At 43.7% G+C, this 24550-nt stretch overlaps 1 protein-coding gene and 1 long non-coding RNA gene across 2 annotated transcripts; one reads left to right on the forward strand and one right to left on the reverse strand.

The window, feature by feature from the left end:
- Positions 1-5285: 5285 nt before the first annotated feature.
- Positions 5286-7688, forward strand: LOC147026415 (uncharacterized). Its single transcript, XR_015057919.1, has 2 exons — positions 5286-5757; positions 7254-7688. It is a non-coding gene; the product is annotated as an uncharacterized LOC147026415 (long non-coding RNA).
- Positions 7689-15686: 7998 nt separating this feature from the next.
- LOC147026416 (uncharacterized) lies at positions 15687-20155 on the reverse strand. The gene has a single exon (XM_085881830.1). It carries the CDS (start codon positions 20080-20082, stop codon positions 19207-19209), a length of 876 nt encoding a protein of 291 aa, XP_085737956.1. The 5' UTR covers positions 20083-20155; the 3' UTR covers positions 15687-19206.
- Positions 20156-24550: the final 4395 nt, after the last annotated feature.

Raw genomic sequence — 24550 nt, forward strand, 5'->3', positions numbered from 1 at the left:
CCTATTCCTTCCTCTCCCCTACCCCTATTCCTCTCTCTCCAACCCCTATTCCTCTTTCTCTCACCCCTATTCCTCTCTCTCCCCCACCCCTATTCCTCTCTCTCCCCCACCCCTATTCCTCTTTCTCCCCCACCCCTATTCCTCTCTCTCCCCCACCCCTATTCCTCTCTCTCCCCCACCCCTATTCCCCTCTCTCCCCCACCCCTATTCCTCCCTCTCCCCTACCCCTATTCCTCTCTCTCCAACCCCTATTCCTCTTTCTCCCACCCATATTCCTCTCTCTCCCACCCCTATTACTCTCCCTCCCCCTCCTATTCCTTTCCATCCCACCTCTATTCCTCTCCCTCCCACCCCTATTCCTCTCCATCCCACTCCTATTCGTCTCCCTCCCACTTCTATTCCTCTCCCTCCCACTCCTATTCCTCTCTCTCCAACCACTATTCCTCTCTCTCCCACCCCTATTCCTCTCTCTCTCCAACCCCTATTCCTCTCTCTCCCCTACCCCTATTCCTCTCTCTCCCCTCCCCTATTCCTCTCTCTCCCTACCCCTATTCCTCTCTCTCCCCTACCCCTATTCCTCTCTCCCCCACCCCTATTCCTCCCTCTCCCCTACCCCTATTCCTCTCTCTCCAACCCCTATTCCTCTTTCTCCCACCCATATTCCTCTCTCTCCCACCCCTATTACTCTCCCTCCCCTCCTATTCCTTTCCATCCCACCTCTATTCCTCTCCCTCCCACCCCTATTCCTCTCCATCCCACTCCTATTCGTCTCCCTCCCACTTCTATTCCTCTCCCTCCCACTCCTATTCCTCTCTCTCCAACCACTATTCCTCTCTCTCCCACCCCTATTCCTCTCTCTCTCCAACCCCTATTCCTCTCTCTCCCCTACCCCTATTCCTCTCTCTCCCCTACCCCTATTCCTCTCTCTCCCCTCCCCTATTCCTCTCTCTCCCCTACCCCTATTCCTCTCTCTCCCCTACCCCTATTCCTCTCTCTCCCCTACCCCTATTCCTCTCTCTCCCCTACCCCTATTCCTCTCTCTCCCTCTCATTCCCACCCTTCTCCCTTTATATTTTGTGTGGCGTTTGTGGACTGGTGTGTTTCATAATTTACAAGTGGTGCCAGGCACAACAAATCCCGCCCATTTCAGGCATAAAGTTATTTTGTGGATCAAATTTCAATTTGATACATCCTTAACCTGAATGTTGATTATAAGGAATATTTTAGTCTTCGTTTGAAGTCAATTAAACCATTTTTGACGAAGTTATGAGCGAAAAACGATTTTGACCTTTTTGTGACCTGACCTTGACCTTTGACCTTATTGGATCCAAAAGTTAATGGGGTCGTCCGAGGTTCATTACCCACCTGTGGATACAATTTGACAGTGTTTGAGCCAGCCGTTTTCCCGTAAAGTTGCATTTTCGTAACCATGTTTTAGTTTTAATGGAAAAATTGTAATTTTGACCGATGACCATGACCCACAAAACTTCGGACCCTTCCGATCTTCACAAATATGCATTTTTCACTATAGGAATGGGTAGGATTATAAGTGACAAATAGAATAAGGTTTCACTATAGGCTCAGTTTGAAGTAAATCAGATCATGTTTGACGAAGTTGAGCGCAAAACGATTTTGATCTTTTCGTGACCTTGACCTTTGATCCAATTGGACCCAAAAGTTAATGGGGTCGTCCAAGGTTCATTGCCCATCTGTGGATTAAATTTGATAGTGTTTGCTAAAGCCGTTTTTCCGTTAAGTTGCTCACAGACAAACAAAATAACCGGACGATTACAATATCCCGCTCCCTCCCTCCGGGGGGGGGGGGGGGGATAATAAGAGACATAATTAGAACTGCCACTTTATAAATGCTGGCAGTGATGACCGGTTCAGCCATTTCAGAGAATATTTTTGAAGGTTTAAAAAATATATATATATATATGTCTGCCGAATCACGTGACCGATGACGTCATCAAAAAATTTGTGGACCATTTTATCCCGAGATGACCCTCAAAATTTTTCATACTTATCAGATCTCACGTTCTACATATGCAATTATGATGTCGTAACGAAGGCACCTATGACATCATCAAAAATAATCACACTCATTCCCCATGAGAAGGACTTGCCATGTCCCAAGTTTCAATTTTATCCTTGGTATGGTTTCAGAGATGCAGGTCTAAAAATTTTTCCCGTTTTTCCAATATGGCTGCCACACCACGTGAACTATGATGTCATAATTATCATTAGAACATGCTACATGAGTAATTGCACCTATGGTGAAAACTTTGTCTCAATCCTAAAAGCGGTTGCCAAGAAAAACACAAAAGTTCTGTGCAGACAAGCAAATAGACAAACAAGCCGGTAGGCGACGAGGGATTCGCTAGGATTGAACCGCTGGATGCGATGCTTCTCATTCTGACTGACCCACCGCCGAAGATTCATTGCCAAGACGTATTGGTTCACATACAATTGTTCCTCTGCCTGGCAAGATTTTTCCTATTGCGTATTTTGCCAACTGGCTCTCCTTATTAAAAATGACGGTAAATAGACACCCTATTTTTGAAGGACTACCATTTGAAAAATAATCGGTTTGCTGGTTTGTGCTGTGGAGCCTCGCGTTGCGCGCGCACACACACACACACACACACACACACACACACACACACACACACACACACACACACACACACACACACACACGGAAAACCCGATAAACTTCTCTCAATGCTCTTGTTTGACCACACCTCCTGAGCCACACAATATTTTTAATAAGCCACGCCCACTTTCCATAAGCCACGCCCACTTTCCTACACCACTCCCACTTTCCTACACCACTCCCACTTTCCTACGCCACTCCCACTTTTCATCAACCATGTCCACTTTCCCTAAGCTCCGCCCACTTTCCTAAGCCCCTCAAAAAATGACGGTGAATAGACACCCGATTTTTTTTTTTTTTTTTTTTTTTGAAGGACTACCATTTGAAAAATAAAACCTCAATCAAAAATCGGCTTGAGTTAAATTTTCTAAATATCTCGAAGTGTTTAATTCCGAAGTCTCGCTTCTCTCCATTCAAAACTGAAGGACAAGTATTGAAAATACTGTACGCGGTTTTTCGGCCGCTGCACAGCAACGGGTGGTTGCTTGGCAACGAAATTCAAACGCACACATTCCCAGTATATATTCCACATGTTGGCAAAGTAACATCGAAATTGGTTCGCTGGTTCGTGCTGTGGAGCCTTGCGTTGCAGGCACACACACACATACATACACACACACACACACACACACACACACACACACACACACACACACACACACACACACACACAGACGGAAAACCCGACAATAAGGAATATCTAGCATATATAGTGAATCCAATAATTGGAGGTGGTGTTTGGGTGGGGAATCGTTTTCGGTAAATAAATAAATTATCGGTTTGCTGGTTTGTGCTGTGGAGCCTCGCGTTGCAGACACACACACACACACACACACATACACACACACACACACACACACACACACACACACACACACACACACACATACACACACACACACACACACACACACACACACACACACACATACACACACACACACACACACACACACACACACACACACACACACACGGAAAACCCGATAATAAGGGATATCTAGCACATATAGCGAATCCAACAAACAAGAAGACGACGTCGTGCAGAGCATGATACTTGCAAAATCCATAAAACAAATTTGACCTCAAAATAATTGGTGGTTGAATTCAATGACCAAATATGTAACTCCTCTTAAAATTTCAAGTCAATCGGATGAAAATTGAGGATTTTAGAAATACCACTTTCGTTGTTGACCTTGGGCTTATGTTGACCTTTTGGTCAATGGTTACTTCAAATAATTGGCTGGTTGAATTCAGTGACCTGAAATATAAATCCCCTTCAACTTTCAAGTTGATCGGATGAAAATTGAGGATTTTTGAAATCTCACCTAAGTTGTTGAGCTTTGGCCTATGTTGGTTGACCTTTTGACTTCAAAAACAATAGGCTTCTTCCTTATGACAAACTTTCTCATGTGGTGAAGTTTCATGAAGTTCTGTTTAAAATTGTGGCCTGTCGGCGATAGATAGATAGACAGACAGATAAACAGATAGACAGAATAACAAAATCGACGAACCATCCATCCTTCCATTGGGACCATACTCTGTGCAGAGCATTGATGCTGCCTCAGCAGTCTCCTTGGCTATTGGGCACAATCCTGGACGGGTCGCCACTCTGACACAGGATACCAGCAAGCTGGCACTCATTTCACCAACCTCGGAAGGATGACAGGCAGTCGACCCCACCTGGTATTAATTCAACAACCGAGTGGGATTTGAACTCAGGATCCTCGGATCCCAAGCCCATTAACCAATATAAGTGAAAAATCTTCGATTTTGCAAGTAATAAACAAACAGACCCAAATGCAATACCCTCTCCTTCGGCGAGGGTAACAATTCACGGATGAATGGAGGTAGTGGGATGATAAAAGGCATTTAAATAAATAAATAATGGTGGAAGGGAGGTAGTGGGATGATAAAAGGAATTTAAATAAATATATAATGGTGGAATGGAGGTTGTGGGATAATAGGCATTTTTATAAATATATAATGGTGGAAGGGAGGTAGTGGGATGATAAAAGGAATTTAAATAAATATATAATGGTGGAATGGAGGTTGTGGGATAATAGGCATTTTTATAAATATATAATGGTGGAAGGGAGGTAGTGGGATGATAAAAGGAATTTAAATAAATATATAATGGTGGAAGGGACGTCGTGGGATGATAAAAGGCGTTTAAATAAATATATAATGGTGGAATGGAGGTTGTGGGATAATAGGCATTTAAATAAATATATCATGGTGGAAGGGAGGTAGTGGGATGATAAAAGGAATTTAAATAAATATATAATGATGGAAGGGACGTCGTGGGATGATAAAAGGCGTTTAAATAAATATATAATGGTGGAAGGGAGGTAGTGGGATGATAAAAGGCATTTAAATAAATATATAATGGTGGAAGGGGGGTAGTGGGATGATAAAAGGCATTTAAATAAATATATAATGGTGGAATGGAAGTCGTGGGATGATAAAAGGCATCTAAATAAATATATAATGGTGGGATGGAGGTAGTGGGATGATAAAAGGCATTTAAATAAATATATAATTCACGGTGGAATGGAGGTAGTGGGATGATAATGTTGTAGAAATAAATAAATAATGCAGGGTGGTATGGAGGTCGAGGGATGGATGATAAAGGCATTTAAATAAAAATATAATTCATGGTTGAATGGAGATCGAGGAATGATAATAGCATTTAAATAAATAAATAATTCAAGGTGGTATGGAGGTCGTGGGATGATGAAGGCATTTAAATAAATAATTCACGGTGGTATGGATGATAAAAGTGTATTTAAATAAATTACGGTGGAATGGAGGTGGCGGTGAGGGAAGAAAATTAATTCAATCAATACACTCCCGCCGGTTCGGCGGTGCATTCCCTCTGTGGATCCTTCGTCTCGAAAGCTTCTGATCCGAAGCTTCCATGTCTGGGTGTTAGATTCCTCGCTTGTTAGCCATATCCTTAATCACATCCTTCCATCTTCTCTTCGGCCTCCCTGTTGGTCTCCTTCCTTCCGGCATCCATCTCTCGAACTTCCTGGCCATCCGATCTTCCCCGATCCTCGACAGATACCCAGGGTCCCTCGTTTACACCCCGTTCTTCGGTCAGCTCACTTAACTTCCTCTCACAACCTCATTACCTCTGTAAACTTTGTTGCGAAGGTTATGTTTTGATCGGTGTATTTATTTATTTATTTGTGAATATGTGTGTTTGTTTGTTTGTTTGTTATTCGCATAACTCCAAAAGTATTGAACTGAATCGCAGCAAGTTTGGTGGGATGATTGGTTATTATCCGAGGACCATTTGATGAGATTTTGGGAGCGATCGGGTCAAAGGTCAAGGTCATGAAAAGGTCAAAATCGTCTTTTTTACCATAGCGCGGTCAATTTGTATCCAATTTGCATGCAACTAATGCCAAAATGTTCAGAATTCAATGCCCCATCTTGTGATATGTGACGTAATAACCCTTATTAGAGGTTGGGAGTCAAAAGTCAAGGGGGTCACGACATTGCAAAATGTGCGGTTTTAGTCATAACACGGTCAATTCTTATCCGATTTGCATGAAACCAACACCAAAATGTTGACTGTTCTGTTCCCCACACTCTAATACCAATTACAAAATGAAGAGTACAAAGGTCAAGGTCGAGGTCATGAAAAGGTCAAAATCGTCATTTTGCCATAGTGCGGTCGATTTTTATCCAATTTGTATGTAACCAATGGCAAAATGTTGTGAATTCAATGCCCAATCTTGTGATATACGATATGACACAATGACGTCATTACCTTTGTTCGCGGTTTGGGTCAAAGGTCAGGGGGGTCAACGACCTTTATTATCATAAAGCGGTCAATTATAATACAATTTGCATGTAAGTAGATTCCAAATGTTTAGAATTCAATTCCCTATCCTCTGATGTGTAATATTTGACAGTGACTTTATTGGTGAGTTTAAAGCATTGGGGGGGGGGGGGAGGGGGTGTCACTGAACTTATTTCTTATAATGTGACCAGTTGTCATCAGATTGACTTGACACCGACACCCAAAAAGGTCAGGGAATTCATACAGAAATTGTACAATGTACGTGAATCAGTGTCAAACAGCAGGAAATTTAATGTTTTTAAGCCATCATAACACATATGAGATGGCAGATGTGGTATGGGATTAAATACCCTCACAATCAACGGTTTCTGGGGGGGGTGGGGGGGGGCAAAATGTCGCGTTGGCGAAGGTATGCGCTCTACTGAGTGCCCGTTCTAGTTGATTACTGTCTTCATCCAACAAATCCCAAATATTCTTCTCAGACATCTACTATCAAAACTATCAATTAACTATCAAGTGATGGAAAAGTCGATATAAATAAATAAACAAATAAATAATGCAAAGTCGTGTGTTGGCAGTGGCGATGGTAAAGTGTATATAAATAAATAATGGTTCCCAAAAGCATATGCCCAATCTTGTACTGTTCTCCCATTTATTTATTTATTTATTTTGCCAAAATTTGTAATTCAGGTCGTGTGTCCCATCACTTTGGGCTCCGATCGTAAAATCATTCCACGTGCCTCCTGCGCAGATGTTATTGCATACAGGTGTTTTTGCATACAGGTGCCAAACATGAAATAAACGCGTCGAGTCATTTTGGAGTAGAGGCTCTGGTCGGACAAGATGGACTGATCGACAAGATGGACCGACAACAATCAAAAGAAACCCCCAGCTGAAATGGGGTTAAGAATGGGAAGTTGAGTTGAATTTGTTTAATATGACGTCTGTTGTCAATTATTGTTTTCACTCTCAATGCACTTTACCTTCATGGAAGTGTCATAATTAATGTTTGCTTTAACAGCTGAAAGGATCGCAGGGCTTGATGTGAGCGACAAGTATGGTGATACATGCAGTTCCCTAACCCTAACCCTAACATCACTTTTTAAATGGAGTTCAACAAACTACATATATTACCGATTGAATGCAAACCGAGGAATCATTGCAACTGCGTGAAGTCTTCAAATGTTGCAATCTATTAAAGGCAAGACGGTCTTTCAAGTTGAGAACTCGCATTTAAATTTTTTCTTACAATACTGAGCTTCAACCCTTGCTTATAGTATATTCTATAGAGCATGGTTAACATTACTGCTCTATAGAATTTAAGAGAAAGTAACTGAAAAGTGATCAGGTAAATGATGAAACTTTCACAAGATAGAGCAAGTGTTTGATGGGTTTTATCACCTTGGTATTCTCCAAAGAGATAAGGCAATCGTAAACCATGTCGAGCTAATTAAGGACGGTGTTTAAGTATCATGGTGGATAAGAATCGCGGTACACCTCACTCGTCTGAGCCCAATTCATATTAAAAAAAAAACGAATAATAATAAAAGAGACTTTCATGCGGAACTCCATCGAGTACGACTCTCCACTCCGGACTGGTGTTCCTGCTTTCCACCTCTCTCCCCTTGAGGCAGTTAAAAACAAGGCCCTCTGCATCAATGGTATCTCAAGACAGGGGGCTGATTCCCAGGGATCATCACTCGCCCATGACGGGACATTGTTGTTGCTCTCCCCCCCCCCCCCCATTGACAAGATGGTTGGCTCTCTATAATTATAAAAGCTTACATTTGGAGGCTTTGCTCCTTCTGCCATCTCCTACCCTGCCCTCTCCAAGCCACCCAAGGTTTTACGCATTCCTCGAGAAACCCTCACCTGCTCATACATCTAAAATCCAGGCTGGCTGCCCACCTGCATTCCTTCGTCTACTTTTTCTCCTGATTGTGGAATCGTTTCTCTGTGTCTGTTCTTGCCCTCCGCACTTCTGTCTTTCAAGTGAAATGCCACCTTTACCTTAGGCATATCCATAATCTCTTCAACACAGGATGATTATTTCCACATTAAGTTCTTCTCGAAGTCATTGTTCCTAGTTTTTGTTCCTCCTTTTCTCCTTGTGCATGTCAACCCCCCCCCACCCCCACCCCACTACAATGTCCATTGGTAGTTCGTTAAGCTGCTTTTCTTTATCATTTAACTCCTCCCCAAGCCTGGAACCATGCATGAGTAATAACATCATGATAACATACACTACCAGTCAAAAGTTTTATAACATCCCCATTTTTCCAGTTTTTACTGAAATTTTAGCAATTTAATGTTTCAATGTACTCTAAAATTAAAGCAGAGAACAAATAAACAATTGCAGATAAAAAAGAAATCATGGAATCGTTTTGTTGAACAAAATTTAATGTAAATTTTTGACTCGTCAAAGTAGCCACATTTTGCAGATATAACAGCCGAACATACTCATGGCATTCTTTCTGCAATGGAAATCAAATATTGTTCGGAAAGTTCTTCCCAACACTGTTGCAGAAGTTCCCACAAATGTGTTGCACTTGTAGGTTGCTTTGCTTTCACCCTTCTGTCCAGTTCATCCCAAACCAGCTCGATGGGCTTTAACTCTGGAAACTGTGCGAGCCATTCCATGATTTGAAGCCTACCGTCTTGTTCTTTTCTTCTAAGGTAGTTCTGACATAGCCTGGAGGTATGATTTGGGTCGTGATCTTGCTGTAGGATGAACCCCTGACCAACTAGGCGTAGACCAGAGGGTATTGCATGGCACTGCAAAATGCTGTGGGAGCCCTTTTGGTTCAGGTTGCCAGTCACTCTGTGCAAGTCGCTGACTGGATCCAGCAAAAGAGCCCAGATCATCACACTTCCTCCTCCGTGTTTGACAGTTTGTGTCACACACTGAGGCACCATCCTTTCGCCTACTCGACGGTGTACAAAAACCCTGCGTGATGAACAGAAGATTTCAAATTTTGATTCATCAGTCCAGAAGCCCTTCTTCCAGTTTTCAGTAGTCCACTGGCGGTGCTTCATGGCCCAGGCAAGCCTCTTTTTCTTATTTTGCAATGGCTTTCTTACTGCCACTCGACCTGTCAAACCTGCAGCTCGAAGTCTTCTCTTCACAGTTGAAACTGAGACTTCCTTACTTCGACCAGAGTTAAGCTGTGCTTGAAGCTGCTATCTTGTGAGCCGCCTATCACGCAAGCTGTTGACTCTCAGAAACTTGTCTTCTGATTGTGTTGTGGCTTTGGGTCTGCCAAACCTCTTCCTGTCAGTTTCCAAGTGCCTTTTGGTGGTGTGGGAAACTGTACTCACTGACACCTTGGCTTACTTTGCAATATTTTCAAAGGAAAGACCTACACTTTTAAGGGTTATAATGGTCTGTCTGTCTTCCTTTATTAATTGTCTTTTTCTTTCCATTATGGTAGCAATATACTACTTCCTAAAGTGCAATATTGTCCAAATAATGCTTCAGGGGGTGAAGCAACACAGTCTGTTCCAACACTGCTTTTACACAGAGGGTTTGTAACTAATCAACAAAAGTTGGGACACCTGGAAGAATTGTTTGCATCAACTTTCAAGGCTTAATTTACTTCCATTGCTGCAGAACAGCTGTAGTTGCTAACCCATTACTTGTTTCCTGAAAAGGGCCTTTTTAACAACTCTGAAATTTACATTATTTTTCAGTTTTTGGTAACCTAAACTTTTATTTTTGAACCTCTGGCAGTTTACCACTTCGCTTTGTACCATTTCAGGTTATTCACGGGACTTGAACTGCTTAAATTTCAGTAAAAACTGGAAAAATGGGGGTGTTCTAAAACTTTTGACTGGAAGTGTAGATTTTAATATCACCACAAAAAGAGCGATACCCTGCAAATCTAAAAGTAGGATGTTTGAACGATTTAGAGGGATATGGTGGCCAAAGGTGAAAAACTAGCTGAGAGAACCAGAAACCACATAGACAGTGATCATTCAGTTGGCTCAGGACATACGACAGTGATCGAGTTCCTCAAGAGGTTCCATGTGCTATCAGGCATGATAGATCAAGCAAGCAAGATTTTATGACCCCACATGCATGAAGGAAAAACCAGGTTGAAGCAATTGGTTCACTTTGTCTACATGTCTGTCTATACACAAATGTCAGTTTATGATCGAGGAACATCATACTTTCAATTGAATGTGATATTTTGAATACGAATCGGAACACAAACCTGCAGTTTAGGAGTGTGCATGCACAAAGAGGAGGGAGATTATTTTTTTTAACTCGGTCTGCCTGTCAAACAAAATTGAAAATCATTCCAAGCTGGAAAATTAGTTTTTTTTTTTTTAGGACGTCATGAAGGGCACAAACAACAGGGATGAAGAACGAATGTGACGCGTTAAATAAGGTGGTGTAAAAGATGCTGCAACGTTCGTGGTAAACTTTTTAATCAAATTTTTTTTCTACAAACTAAAATCTTTATTTGATTTCAATTTAATTATATACGTTGACACTGTAGTACACCTTAAAAACCCTAGAGTTTAGCAGTTCTCGGACAAAATATTACAGCATTTTACATCATCTCAACCAATCAAATTTTCTGCTCGTAGCCCATGCTTGCAGACCCTGAGTGTGTGAGGTAAGGTTTTTTTATCAACTCTAGTTATGAGAATCATTCATGGCCAACCTAAATGCTACATTTGCAAGGGTAGGGGAAGGGGGAAAACTTATAAAAAGAAAATTGTGAAAGAGAGAATTGAGGGTAAGGGAAGATGGGAAAAGAGCTGATTGAGCAGAGAACAATTTACAACTACATAAGACTAACTATACAAAGTTGAGGAGAGCGAAAGATAATGTACAATTTAAGATGTACTGTTGAAGGGCAAGGAACATCAATAATTTCTTCAAGGTAATATTTAAATGACCCATTACCAGTTAATTCTCCTTCATTAAAATGTATTCGAACTTTGCTAAAGTAAAAGTATTCTAGCCTCACCATACTTGTTCTCACAAACTCTGGTGATTCATACGACTCATGCTCATCTCCTGCCAGCACATCCCAAGCATGGTCTGCATTTTAGATGTTGCTGAACCTATTAATAATTTTGTGTGTGGGTTTATATTTGCTTGGCCACAATTTTCTGCTCGTGTTGTGGGAAGATGGTGCACATAAGGAATCCATAGTTATTTCATCGGTACTTCCTACACCAAACATGTTTTCCATCTCCAGAATCATTTTGGCATTTTGTCTCATATTCCTTCTTTCCACAACAATCAAAAATACTGTTCAGAGAAGGAAAACCAAGTGTTTAAATATCTCTAAAGGATATTCAAACAGCAATTTTTTAATGGAAATTGCCCCATACAATGCATCAAGCCACTCGAGGTGAGAGGTTACAAAAATACAAAAAAAAACAACAAAAAAAAAACTTTATAATTGTTCCTTATTCAGTAATACCTCACTTAGCGCTCAGAATAGGTTCCTGGAAAAGAGAGTGCTAAAAGGGGTCATTATTACGTTGTTTATATGGAGATGAGTTCCCGACCGATATTTCTTATGCATGAGCAGTATATAATGGCTTCATTGGGATATTGGCAATAGTGCTATTAATAAATACAGATGGTAAACATATTTTATAAATAAAAAGAACATTTATTTATTTTTACTATAATATCAGTACGTAATAATAAAAACGTAACATATATATATATATATATATATATATATATATATATATTAACATCAATAAAAAGAATAATTGCCGTTGCTCCTCCTCCATGGCAGCTCTGTCACTTCTTGTCCTCCAAATGTAACATCACAACTTAATTTCGGTGGGAGGATGCTCATCCTGTTGCAAAACGAATGTGAAGTAAACAGCGCTGATTGGCTCAGTGTTACATACAGTACAAACAATGGTGGCGGGTGAGTTTACTCCACGAGCAATACGTATGAACTGATTTTTTTTTCCTTCCATTTTATTACCGTGTGCACGCGAAGTAAACACCAGGGTTAAGCAATTGGTTCACTGTCTGTTTATCTGTGTACAAATGTCAGTTTTACGATCGAGGAACAACTTAATTTCAACTGAATGTTATATTTTGAACACAAATCAGAACAAGAACCTGTAGTTTAGCAATACTTTGGCTTTGAATTCGTCCCAATCGCATACGTGCAAAGGGGAGAGATTAATTTATTTATTTTACTCTGCCTGTCTGGCAATCAAACAAAATTTAATTCATTTCAAACAGGAAAATTAGTTTTTTAAGGACGTCATAAATGACACAAACAACGGGAATGAAGAACTAATGTAACGTATTAAATAAGGTGGTGTGTAAGACGTCGCATCAACAGCGGTAAACTTCTGAATTTTTATTTTTTTCTACAACCTCTAAAATCTTTACTTAATTTTACTTGAGTTATATACTTGAACACTATAGAACACAAATCACCTTATTGGCATTTTCAAAAACCTTCCGTTTAGCAGAACTTGGACTAAATATTACAGCATTTTAGATTATCTCAACCAATAAAACTTGCTGCTTGCAGACCCCACCCATGCCCATTTTTCTCAAGACTGCATGGGGTAAGGTGTTAAACTCTCTACTTACTTCTGCTGCCAAAGGTGGACTGAGGTTATGTTTTCACCCTCTTGTTTATGAGCAGGATATTTCAAAACATTACGGACGAATTTGGTGGATAGGTTTGTGTGACAAGGACAAATAGATTCGATTTTGAAGATCTGGAAAGTAGTATTTCAAAAAAGATTCTTCACTATTGTGATAGGGCTAAAACTGATACATAGCATGATATCTCAAAGTTCAGGATGGATTCAGCCAACACTTGGTGAACATGTTGGGTATGTGACAAGGATGAATCCATTATATTTTGGTGAAGATCCAGAACCAGATGCAGATATGAGATTTTAAAAGTTTAAGTGATTCTTCACCATTGAGAGATCGGGCCAGTAATGGTGTTTATTGGATATTTCATTATGTTGTGGACAGATTATATGACCAAACTATGTGGATGACTTGTGTCGGTGACAAGAGTAAACTGATTAGATTTTGGTTGAGGTCCTGATGCAGAACCAGCCCATCAGTGGAATACAAAACGTAAACAATTCAGCCTCGTGGAGGTATGCGCTCTACCAGATGCCATTCCAGTATTCTTTATTTATTTATTTCAGTAAAAGTTTTCTCCAAGAAAAAGAGCTCAAATGATTCAGCATTCTGTAGCACAGTATTAAGCAAGGTATTCTCCCAAGTTGTGAAGGTTTGTTAAAATATAATTGAGGTTAGAAAGAAAAGTGGCATCTTCATTTTGCCGTTTTATTATTTTCCACGTCCAATACCTTGAATTCATTTTAAAATGCCAACCATAAGATGCCAAGATAGATATTTTAGCAACATGTTTGCAGCTAATCGACCAAACTCCAAACACAGGCAACATGCATTGTCAGTATAATTCAGCTCGATTCTAAGCTCTCCGAGAAAAGCCTGGATTAAGCGTGAGAGAATAGAGCCTGGGTGTGTGTGTTTGAGAGTAACAATGAGTGCTGGAGATGGAAAACAGAGAAAAGCTGCTGGGAATGGGATATAACAGAACACGACGGGCTTTTTACAGCTTCCTCGAACAAGTAGTCGGTTTTCTTTATCTGAAGGAATTAAGCAGGTGAACTGAAGAGTGCAATAATAATTTTACAAACTTTTTCTGTACACAAACTTGGAGCTACATCGATTACCCGAGGAAGATGGGATGCTTCTCGTAGCGCTCGCCCGTGAGCCACGGAGACCTTTCTCATTCACGCCGACTCGCTGCTTTCCATTTCCTTCCCTGCAGCAACCAATTACGTACCCAGCAAAAGGGTGGGTGAGGACCCTTTGAAGTACAAACATTTGTTTGAATGTTTCATAAAAATAGAGAAGCATTTCTCCAGAGACCCTCCTGCAGACTTAAATTAAGCTTTTGTAAGATCCCCGAAGCAAGCACTGCTGGCTGGTCAAAGATGGACACCCCAAATCCCTTTGAAGATGTAAACCACATAACCAAATATGCCAGCAGTTTAAAAGCATAAGGGATCTGTAAAGCATTTGTCTGCGATTTCAAATGCAATGTAGAAGAGCTTTAATCGTTAGATTATTATGGCTTCCTGTACAAGGCAGCTTGCCAGGCCTTCCAATTGAAGAGATTACAAGTTTCACATCCTGCCTTCGCACCCAGGAAAGTAGATATCTATCTGCGCTTCCACCTCCCCGATGATGAACTTTTTTTTTCTTTTCATTTTATATGTCCTTGATGGATGGACATGTAAATTGAGCAATTTTAAATAATTCAAATGAAAATATTTTCTAAAATAGAAATCGGAATGATCAACCTTTCTTCATCCCCACATCTCAGAGTAGCTATTCTGGTCAAAGCTTTCATGTAATAGGAAGTAAAAGTGGTTCGATAAGCACATCAATTGGCTTTTCTCTGCAGGTTGTGGCGAACACTACATTAAGTGAAAACCTCCCCCAGTTAACTTTAAGTTGTGCAGACGAAGACAAGTCGAGGTTGAGTGGTTGAAGAGTTAATAGAAAACGAAAAAGGGACAAGATAGAGGGAGGAAAATAAGGGTTTGGAAGAGATATGTGATGGTAAAGGAGGAAATGAGAATGTGTTAAGGTTAGGTAGAGGGTAAATATTTCAGCATCTTTGCCGACATAAATGTAGACGTCTCCTTCACAAGAAGCAATGAACTAAACCAAAATGGTGGAGGTCTCATTTTTCTGTGTGCAGCACAAGGCTGCAGGGTAGCATCATTGGCTGATGGCATGGCTGTATTGCTGACATAATGCTCTCTGTAGGTTAGGACAGGAATTTGTTCAGGATGCTTGAGATAACTCACCTACTCTTTGTGAGGGACACTATGGGATCTTTAATGTCCACCAACTAATGCTGGCAGATGGGACACCCTGAGGGTGTCTGAGGGACGTCACATCCATCTGAGGGACGATACACACATTAATGAATCGCTCTGCCTGTGAAACACTGAGATGACCGTTTATAGCTGTGTCAGTATTCAAACCCAGGCTAAGCAGCTCAGACGAGTGTGTGTACCTCCTGATCAACCTGTCACTCTTGTTGGATGCAATTAATTGTAAACAGATGAGGTTAAAAAAAATCTGCATTCAAGTTAATGGCACATACCCCATATTAAACCTCTAACAAAAAACACAGGCCATCAATCAACTCAATAGCAAAATGACTATTTATTTTACACTGAATAGGCAAGTCATCCTTATCAATACAACTTCCAAGAATTCCAGCATGTCCCAAAGATTCAAGGACATGGAACATTAACAGTAAAAAATAAAAATAAAAAAAGAAATAAAAAAGGAGTTGTGAAGCCCCCAACAAACTGGGGCTTGTATCTGCTGCTCAAACGATACATGCAAGACCTGAGTAAACATGCCACAACTACAGACTTGCAGCCAAAAGTCAAACTATGACAATTAGTCACGTTCACACCGACAAATCGTAAATACATCAAACTTCTGAGATACAAAATCCTCCGAGTATCAAAGCCATCGGGCACCTACACAAGCGTGCCAAAAAGTTTCAGGCTGCACTGGAGCAAAGGCCTGGAGATTGCAGGACAGTAGGTACAAGGGTCGAGCGCTGCAATCTAACAAATATGAATATAACAACAAATGAGGTACAAAAATAAAACATTTAAATTAGTCCAATGACATCACATGATGAGATGCAACAGTAGGAAAAATGCAAGATGCAAAAACAAGAAGAAAACAACAAAAAGATGCAAAAAGTTCGATTCACCCACACGGGATCGTGGCAGTGGAGAATCTTCATGTGCCAGTGGGTCCAGCAGGATTTTACGATACTTTGAAGGAAAAGCTCTACCTCTGAGAAATAGATTGCCGGGCAAGATAAGACTGTGACGTAACCGCATAAATATCTGCACTCGGTTTCTAGGTTCGATTTCTGAGATAGGGGTCGATAAATTAAAGGGATATGGAAATACAGAAGTACAGCCACATCGATAATCTTTTGCAGACAAAGCTCAAACGAAAAGGGGAAAAGAACACCTGACACTGCAATGAGCCAAGCTGTAGTCTTTTTCTGCTGCATCCCCAGCAGAGATGTTTATCTTGCGATGATGAAAGGGCCATCTTCTATTTAAACATTGGCAATAAAATCCATTGGTTCAAAAAAACCTACAAAATGTACACAAGATCAGTAGTGTAAATTGAAGTAGTTCAGACAAACCTGATTTGGGAGCTTGCACTATTTGGCTTCAACAATCTGACGAGGCAGACTCGTCTGGAGGGTGGGGGAGCAGGGATTTTGCGATGGGGGAGGCGGTAGGGAATCTTCCCAAAAGACTACCATCAGCAATACAGTCGGCCACCTACAACATCCCTCCCTGATGGTTGCAAGTGCTGACCTCCTAACGGTTCTTTGGTTAGTGTTTCGCTAATGCATATCCTTTTGCTTATTAACAACCAAAGTGACCCAAATGAATGCCACATCATAAGGCCACGTTCTTTGAGGCTTCCACGAGCAACTCCTATATGTTGTTCACAGAGGTGAGAATAATAGCTTGAACCTATCCGTACATCTTTTGTGGTATTTGCACAGCACAGCACATGAACATGTTCGAGGAAACAAGAGTCGAGTTTCAAAGACAATGTGCGGATCCATCCATGCACACCTGTCATAATAAAAAAAGAACAAAAAAAAAAAAAAAAAACTTAAAAACACGTCTTTTGTCCCACTCTTGTGGGTAACTGTTTCTCACATCCCACCCACCCACCCCCCCCCCCCAAGATAAGCTAAAAGTCAGTTAATAGTGAGTTCATAACAGCAACTGAGGTGTTGTTAAGCAACGTCTATTGTAATGCTTTACTTGGACGAAACTCAAGGCTTCGGTCCATTACGATAGAGCATGGCAGGTACGTTGGCAAATCTGCCAGGTATGCTTCACTAACCACCAAGGACCCACACACACACCACAATATTTTGTAAAATGTAAAATTTCACTATTGCTTTTATTTAATAGTACGTAGTGGAGAGAGGGGTGGGGGCAGCCCAAAAGGCTACAAAAGTTTTACAAGTTAAGGCAGCTAATCTTCACAAGGCTACTTCCCATCATAGCCCTTATTCGGCTCAACACTACCATCATACAGGAAGAACATGCTTCTTAAATAAGTCCTTTCAAATATGTACCCATCAGAAAGGAAAATAAAATAAAAAGAAAAAAAAAACTTTTGGCTTGATATGATCGAAAAGCATTTTTTTTTTTTTTTAACACATTACAGGAACTGTGGACGACACAGCGGTGTTTGTTTGCAGATCATCGGCAGCAACCCGAGTGACGTTTCAGCTTTGACTTCAAAACATTTCACATTTCGATGGCTGCAAACCTGTATGTACATAGTAAAGAATGCACGGCACCACCGAGACGCACATGTAGCCAACATAATTCAAAAGCACGGCGAGTCGTTTCGATTTGCACAGAAGCCTGCAACCGGTCCTGTTGCGCTTGCTCAAACAGGACAGGATGAAGAGATGAGGCCGGAAGAGCAGGATTTGAATATCAGGGAAAAACACATCCCAAACGGAACAGGTATGTGAGCTTGTTCAAAACGTCCTCAAGACCACATACTCACAGTGGTCCAAGAAATACCATCATTATTATTTTCACTTATATCAGCAGATTATGATGGGGGGGGGGAGGGGAGAAGGAAAGTTCTTACTAATTCTGAAACTTAAAAAAATTTCGCTTTTCTGGGACTGATCCGAGTATGACATTCCGAGAACTTTTTGAATGCCCTTTCGACTCCACGAACAGCTCGAATCGGAAACAAATGCTCACACGCAGTTACGGGTATCGGCGACCATTGTTCACCAACGCGAAGATTAAAAAAAAACATTTACAATTTAAAAAAGAAAAGTCCCAGGAAGCTCAGCGAAGCACAGTCGCTTCCAGGGGCTCCGTTTGAAGCAGAAGGTTCGAGTGAATGGAACGGATGACACCCCGTGAACGCGCCTGAGCGAAACGGTGCGGTCACGACACGTGACGTGGAGGAGAGAAATTCTTCGGGAACAAACGGCCGCAGCAGGTAAAAGGTTCAATCACAATGGAGGAAAAGAAACGGCAGCTGCGAGGATTCTGATCTCAAGGCGAGACCTTTGAGAAGGAACAGTTATCAAACACCGTCGAGATCACTGGGAACCGCAAGTTTGTGCGCAGCAAGGAGACCCGGGGCCAGGTGGGGTCCTCGCGCGGCCAGGTGGGGCCCACCCGCGACCAGGTGGGGTCCACCCGCGACCAGGTGGGGCCCACCCGCGACCAGGTGGGGTCCACCCGCGACCAGGTGGGGCCCACCCGCGACCAGGTGGGGCCCACCCGCGACCAGGTGGGGCCCACCCGCGACCAGGTGGGGCCCACCCGCGACCAGGTGGGGCCCACCCGCGACCAGGTGGGGCCCACCCGCGACCAGGTGGGGCCCACCCGCGGCCAGGTGGGATCTTCGCGTGGTGGATGGCAGCACGAGGCAGGTAGGTAGGACACAGCTCCGTGCACCGGACATTGGTTTAAGATAAGCAGGCGAGTGGAGTGCTGAGATTGCGGGAGAGGGGGGGGGTGGGGGCTCTTTCGGGGAAAAAAGAAGAAAAAAAAGAAGTGATGGCATCAAATGTGACACGAACACAGATGGGTGCACGGTGTGGAGGGACACGTGCGGTGCTCAGTACGAAAAGAGGAGTTGCGAGACCGTGCTGGGGTATCCCACCGCAAGAAGCTCGCTGGGCTCGGGGAAGGCGAAGTGCGACGTTTCGCTGCTCAACGAGTCTCCGTCCGAGTCGGGCCCGCACAGCGCCATGAGGCTCAGGTCGGGAGAAGTGTCCGTTTCCACTAGAGAGCCGCGATCCGAGCCGAGGGCGGCCGGGCACCGCGAGGCTGCCGCTCCCGAAATGTCCACGTAGAAGCCGCAATAAGGGGTCGTCGGAGCGGTCGCCTCCACGTCGGCACATTTACTCGGAGGCACGGCCATCACGGGCTTCGCATCGTCCTCGTAATCATCGTCCTCGTCGTCGTCCTCGTCGTCCTGCTGGCACCCGGTGGTCACCACCTCGCCCTCCTCCCTCGTCCAAGCAGCCGGCGGGAGCCTCACTGCCGCGACCACGGCCTTGTTCCGAGGGGTCTCCTTGGCGGTGATGGTTCGGGTCGACGCGTTGCTTTTCTTCTTGCCCTTTTTGGGTCGACTTAGACCCTCGGCACCTTTCCAACGGCAAAGGGAGGCTGGCGGAGATGCCGGAGACGACGACCCTTCGCTTTTGGCCACTTTCATCTTCTTCCGCGGTCGGTACTTGTAGTCCGGGTAGTCAGCCATGTGCTGCAGACGAAGCCTCTCGGCCTCCCGCACGAAGGGAACCTTCTCGCCGTCCTTAAGGAGGCGCCAGCGACGACCCAACTGCTTGGAGATCTCCGCGTTGTGAAGATCGGGCGACTCGTCCATGATCTTCCGTCGCTCGATCTGCGACCACACCATGAACGCGTTCATGGGCCGCTTTATGTGACCACCCACGGACGCTTGGACCCTCGACGCCTCTTGCTGAACCATCGTCCCGATAACGGTAAAGACGCGCGAGCGCCGACACCACGTGCTCTGCTCGGTGCGCGCGCTCCGTCCTGCGCTTACATAGCCTCGGTCGGCAATTCTGATTGGCTGAGCTTTTGGAAAGAGGTTTCACGTCCACCAATCCGAATAAAGGTACAAATCACGACGGGAGGTGAACCTCCCCCGCGCGCGCGCGCACACACACACACACACACACACACACACACACACACACGCACGCACGCACACACACACACACACACACACACACACACACACACACACACACACACACACACACACACACACACACACACACACACACACACACACACACACATCCTCAACGATCTCTTATTTAAGTAAACACGAGTTCGCTGTACTTACAAATCTTTAATGAAACACTACCAACTGTTCGTTTCACGTACAAACACCATCCTCGAATGTCGAGAACATCGTCACGGATGCAACACTACCTTATAAGCCGACTACTCGTCCGCTACTCCAATCCCCCCCCCCACTTTCTTTCGACATTTTGCTCCAAGTCTTGAACGAATCGGATGACCAGGCCTGCCGTTCGATTGGCATGAACCGAGCACCACCTCTTGGTGGTGAAATACACCACCAACGGGGACGGGGACACGCGTCCTCCCGTCTGTCCGAGGGACGTGATGCATCCATCACCAGTGCGGCAGTTTGTCGTCGGCATTGCAATGGAACGCACGTGGACGCGGCTCAAAGGGATGATGAGCGCGTTGACTTGTTCATCCGTCAATGTGCGTGCCACCACCTCCCCTGTCACGCTCTTGCAGAACAATAAGCAAAATGCAAATTAATTTCACGCTATTTGATGCTCATTAATAAATAAATAATAAAAACGATTTTGTTTTCTTGGAGAAGAAGGGACGGATCTCCATGGGCCATGATGGACCGTTACCATGAGGAGGAGGGAAGAAGCACGCCGGAGGGCGGCTTGGGGGATGGGGTCGGATCCCATTGGACAGGATTCGATGGGATGGGGTGGGTCCGCAAGGTGGTCCCCCCACCTCCACCTGCAGCTGTTTCTCAATGGGCATGGGGGTGAACACAGTGATGGAGGTAAGGGAAAACTTCCTGGGTTCGTGATACACGGATACACCGAATGCTTCTCCTCGAAAGGGTTAACTCGACACGAGATTGTTCTCACCGGACGAGATGCCGATTCTAATGGGTCGTCAGGTTGGAGATAAAACACGTGACTTTCTTCGCAATTTTTGACACCCCCCCCCCATGCCCTCCGCATCACCCCCCCTGCCCTCCGCATCACCCCCCCTCTGCCCTCCGCATCACCCCCGCTACAACGTATTGGAATTGGACCGAAAATCCAAGTGGTAGTTGAGTCTGTAAGAGGAGAATGAGATGGATGATGCATCATGGAGTATGCTGTACTTTCAAGGGGACGTCCATTGTTGATTGTCCAGATGTTCACACTGATATACACACGTGAAGGATCACATTTCGTGTTCGGAAAAAAGAGAGCGTTCCATTTTCACCAGCAAGCCTTTCAGGGTGGACCATCCTCGGTGGTGTCATGTGGTTGCAGCGTCTGCTCTGTGTCTGAACAGGTCGGTGGTTCGAACCCCGTCCGAGTCATACCAAATATATATTTTTAAATGGTACGTGCTGCCTACTTGCTTGAGCCTCGTCATTTATAATAAAGGACAGAGGACGGACAAACAACCATAGGTTGGTAATAACAGCACAGACCGTGATGAGCCGAAAGGGCTCCTCCTCCTGTCCTGCGTCCAAGTTCCTTGGAGTTAGGGATCTCGTTGTGGCACAAATCGTTGTGGCATATGAACCTTGGTTTCCTGCAGCATGTGCTCGAGGTTCAGATGGAAACACTTTAAGGCCAACCAACCATCATCATCATCATCATCATCATCATCATCATCATCATCATCATCATCCTTCCCCTTCTCCTCTTCTTTCTTCTTCTCCTCCTCGCATACCTCCACACCATCCAGTAAGCACACCAACCAGGTATTCAAATGTATACACTATATATTTTCATATTTTCGGTATATATATATATATATATATATATATATATGTGTCTGTATGTCCACACACATTGGCTATTGATGCCCCACTGACTGTGACTGGTGAGGGCTGATTGTTTTTGGCCCCAACAAGTGCCATCTGCCACATGGACACATTGCGTTACGTCCACCAATCACAACCAGGAAGCACCATTGATGTTATGAAGTCGAGGAATGTACCAACAATGAAAACTTAAATTCACTCAACTTAGATCAACGCCATGATGGAAATTCTGAAATGAGGAGAATTTTGGGGATGGTTCTGTGTTGTGGATTGGTTCAAGCCTTTGCCAATCACGGCGCTTGCGTTTCACTTATTTTTCGGATTTTGTCGGTGTTGTAGTTGACAGTAGTTGCAGTTGACTGCAGTTGACCATACGTAATCAATTCTCACACATGTCGCTCTCACTCTGTCTCTCCGAAAGGACCTTCTGACGAATCCTCCGTCCTACTTCTTGAACAATCCTGTTGAAGAAGTTCAGTCACTCAAACTTTTGAGCCTCACCATCAGCCATGATCTTTCTTGGGCAAACCACATTTCAAAGTTAGCCTCCAAAGCCAGCTGCCGACTGGGCATCATCTGTCGTGGAAGTTATGTCCTTGGCACACCTGAGCTCCAATTCACCTGCAAGACCTTCATCCGCAGCTTGATGGAGCGCAGACAGGTCGGTGGTATTTGTGTTCTACCGCTTCCTTTCAGGTCATGTGCCCACTCCTTTCAGGTCCCTGTTTTGTCCCCCCACCCAACTCCCAACTCCACTCTGGAATTCTGCAGGGCACATATGGTCCACCATCAACTCCCTTCTGGTGAAACTCCTAAAATCCAGAATCAATGACCACCTCCACTCAATTGTTTCCCTTTTTTCCACCTGTGGCAACAAATTCCTCAGCCCCTTCAATCTCATCCTTCTCTCTAGTTTTTCAAGACAGCTGTTCATCATCATCTCAGATCATCCCCCATCCAAAACCATGATCTCTTCTACCCCCATCAACCCCCCCCACCCCCACCACACACACACACCTCTTTCCAAGGTTCCAGTTTATCCTTTCACTTCTGTGATTGAGAATTTGCTCCTGGTATCCATTTTGTTCACCCCATGTGTTCTCCCCTTACAATCATTCTTCCTCACAACACTTATTTGTCCAACTTTCCCTCTATTTTGTCCCTCAACCCTGCTGTATGTGTCCCCGTCCCCCCCCCCCCTGAAGAAAGCAAAATGGTATTTTTCAAATCATCCGTTGATTTTTGAATTTCAAACCTGTTTTATTCCACAGTATCTGTTTCCTTTCCACAGGACTTAAAGTCAAGGCCTCTCAGAGAAAGCATCATTTGAAACCAACCCTTTACCTTGAACATGCACCACATGGCCAAAAGTATGTGGACATGCCTTCAAATTAGTGGGTTTGGCTATTTCAGCCGCACCCATCGCTGGCAGGTGTATAAAATCAAGCACACAGCCATGCAATCTCCATAGACAAACATTGGCAGGAGAACAGGCCGTACCGAAGAGCTCAGCGACTTTCAACATGGCACAGTCACAGGATGCCACCTTTCCAACAAGTCAGGGTGTCAAATTTCTGCCCTGCAAGAGCTGCCCCGGTCAACTGTAAGTGCTGTTATTGTGAAGTGGAAACGTGTTCTCTGGAGTGATGAATCACGCTTCACCATCTGGCAGTCCGACGGACGAATCTGGGTTTGCCGGATGCCAGGGGAACGCCACCTGCCCGAACGCATGGTGCCAACTGTAAAGTTTGATGGTGGAGCAATAATGGTCTGGGGCTGTTTTTCATGGTTTGGGCTCGGTCCCTTAGTTCTAGTGAAGGAAAATGTTAATGCTGTCGCACAAAATGACATTCAAGACGACTCTGTGCTTCCAGTTTTGTGGTAACAGTTTGGAGAAGGCCCTTTCCTGTTTGAGCATGACAATGTCCTCGTGCACAAAGCGAGGTCCATACAGAAATAGTTTGTCGATGTCGGTGTGGAAAAACTTGCTTGGCCTACACAGAGCCCTGACCTCAACCCCATCGAACACCTTTGGGATGAATTGGAACGCCGACTGTGAGCCAGACCTCATCGCCCAACATCAGTGCCCGACCTCACTTATGCTCTTGTGGCTGAATGGAAGCAAATCCCCGCAAGTTAGTTTCCAGAGGATTCCTTTACCAGAGGGTTCCGAAGGACAAATGTGAAGCCGTCAACGTTTTTTGACTATATATGTCAAAGGTCAAGGTGACAGTGACGTCATTTGCATAGAACAGTAAAACAGATACGACCAAGAGTGTTTGCGCTACGTGATGTCAAACTCGACACAAATGAGTTGGAAAACGTCGTCTACAAATTCCGAGCAGATTTTATCATCCGATCGTTATTAAAATGTAAGATTTCTAGA

The sequence above is a fragment of the Eptatretus burgeri genome, chromosome 5 (assembly GCF_056783735.1).
Source record: "Eptatretus burgeri isolate ZD-2024b chromosome 5, Ebu_testis_v1, whole genome shotgun sequence".
Taxonomy (NCBI): Eukaryota; Metazoa; Chordata; class Myxini; order Myxiniformes; family Myxinidae; genus Eptatretus; species Eptatretus burgeri.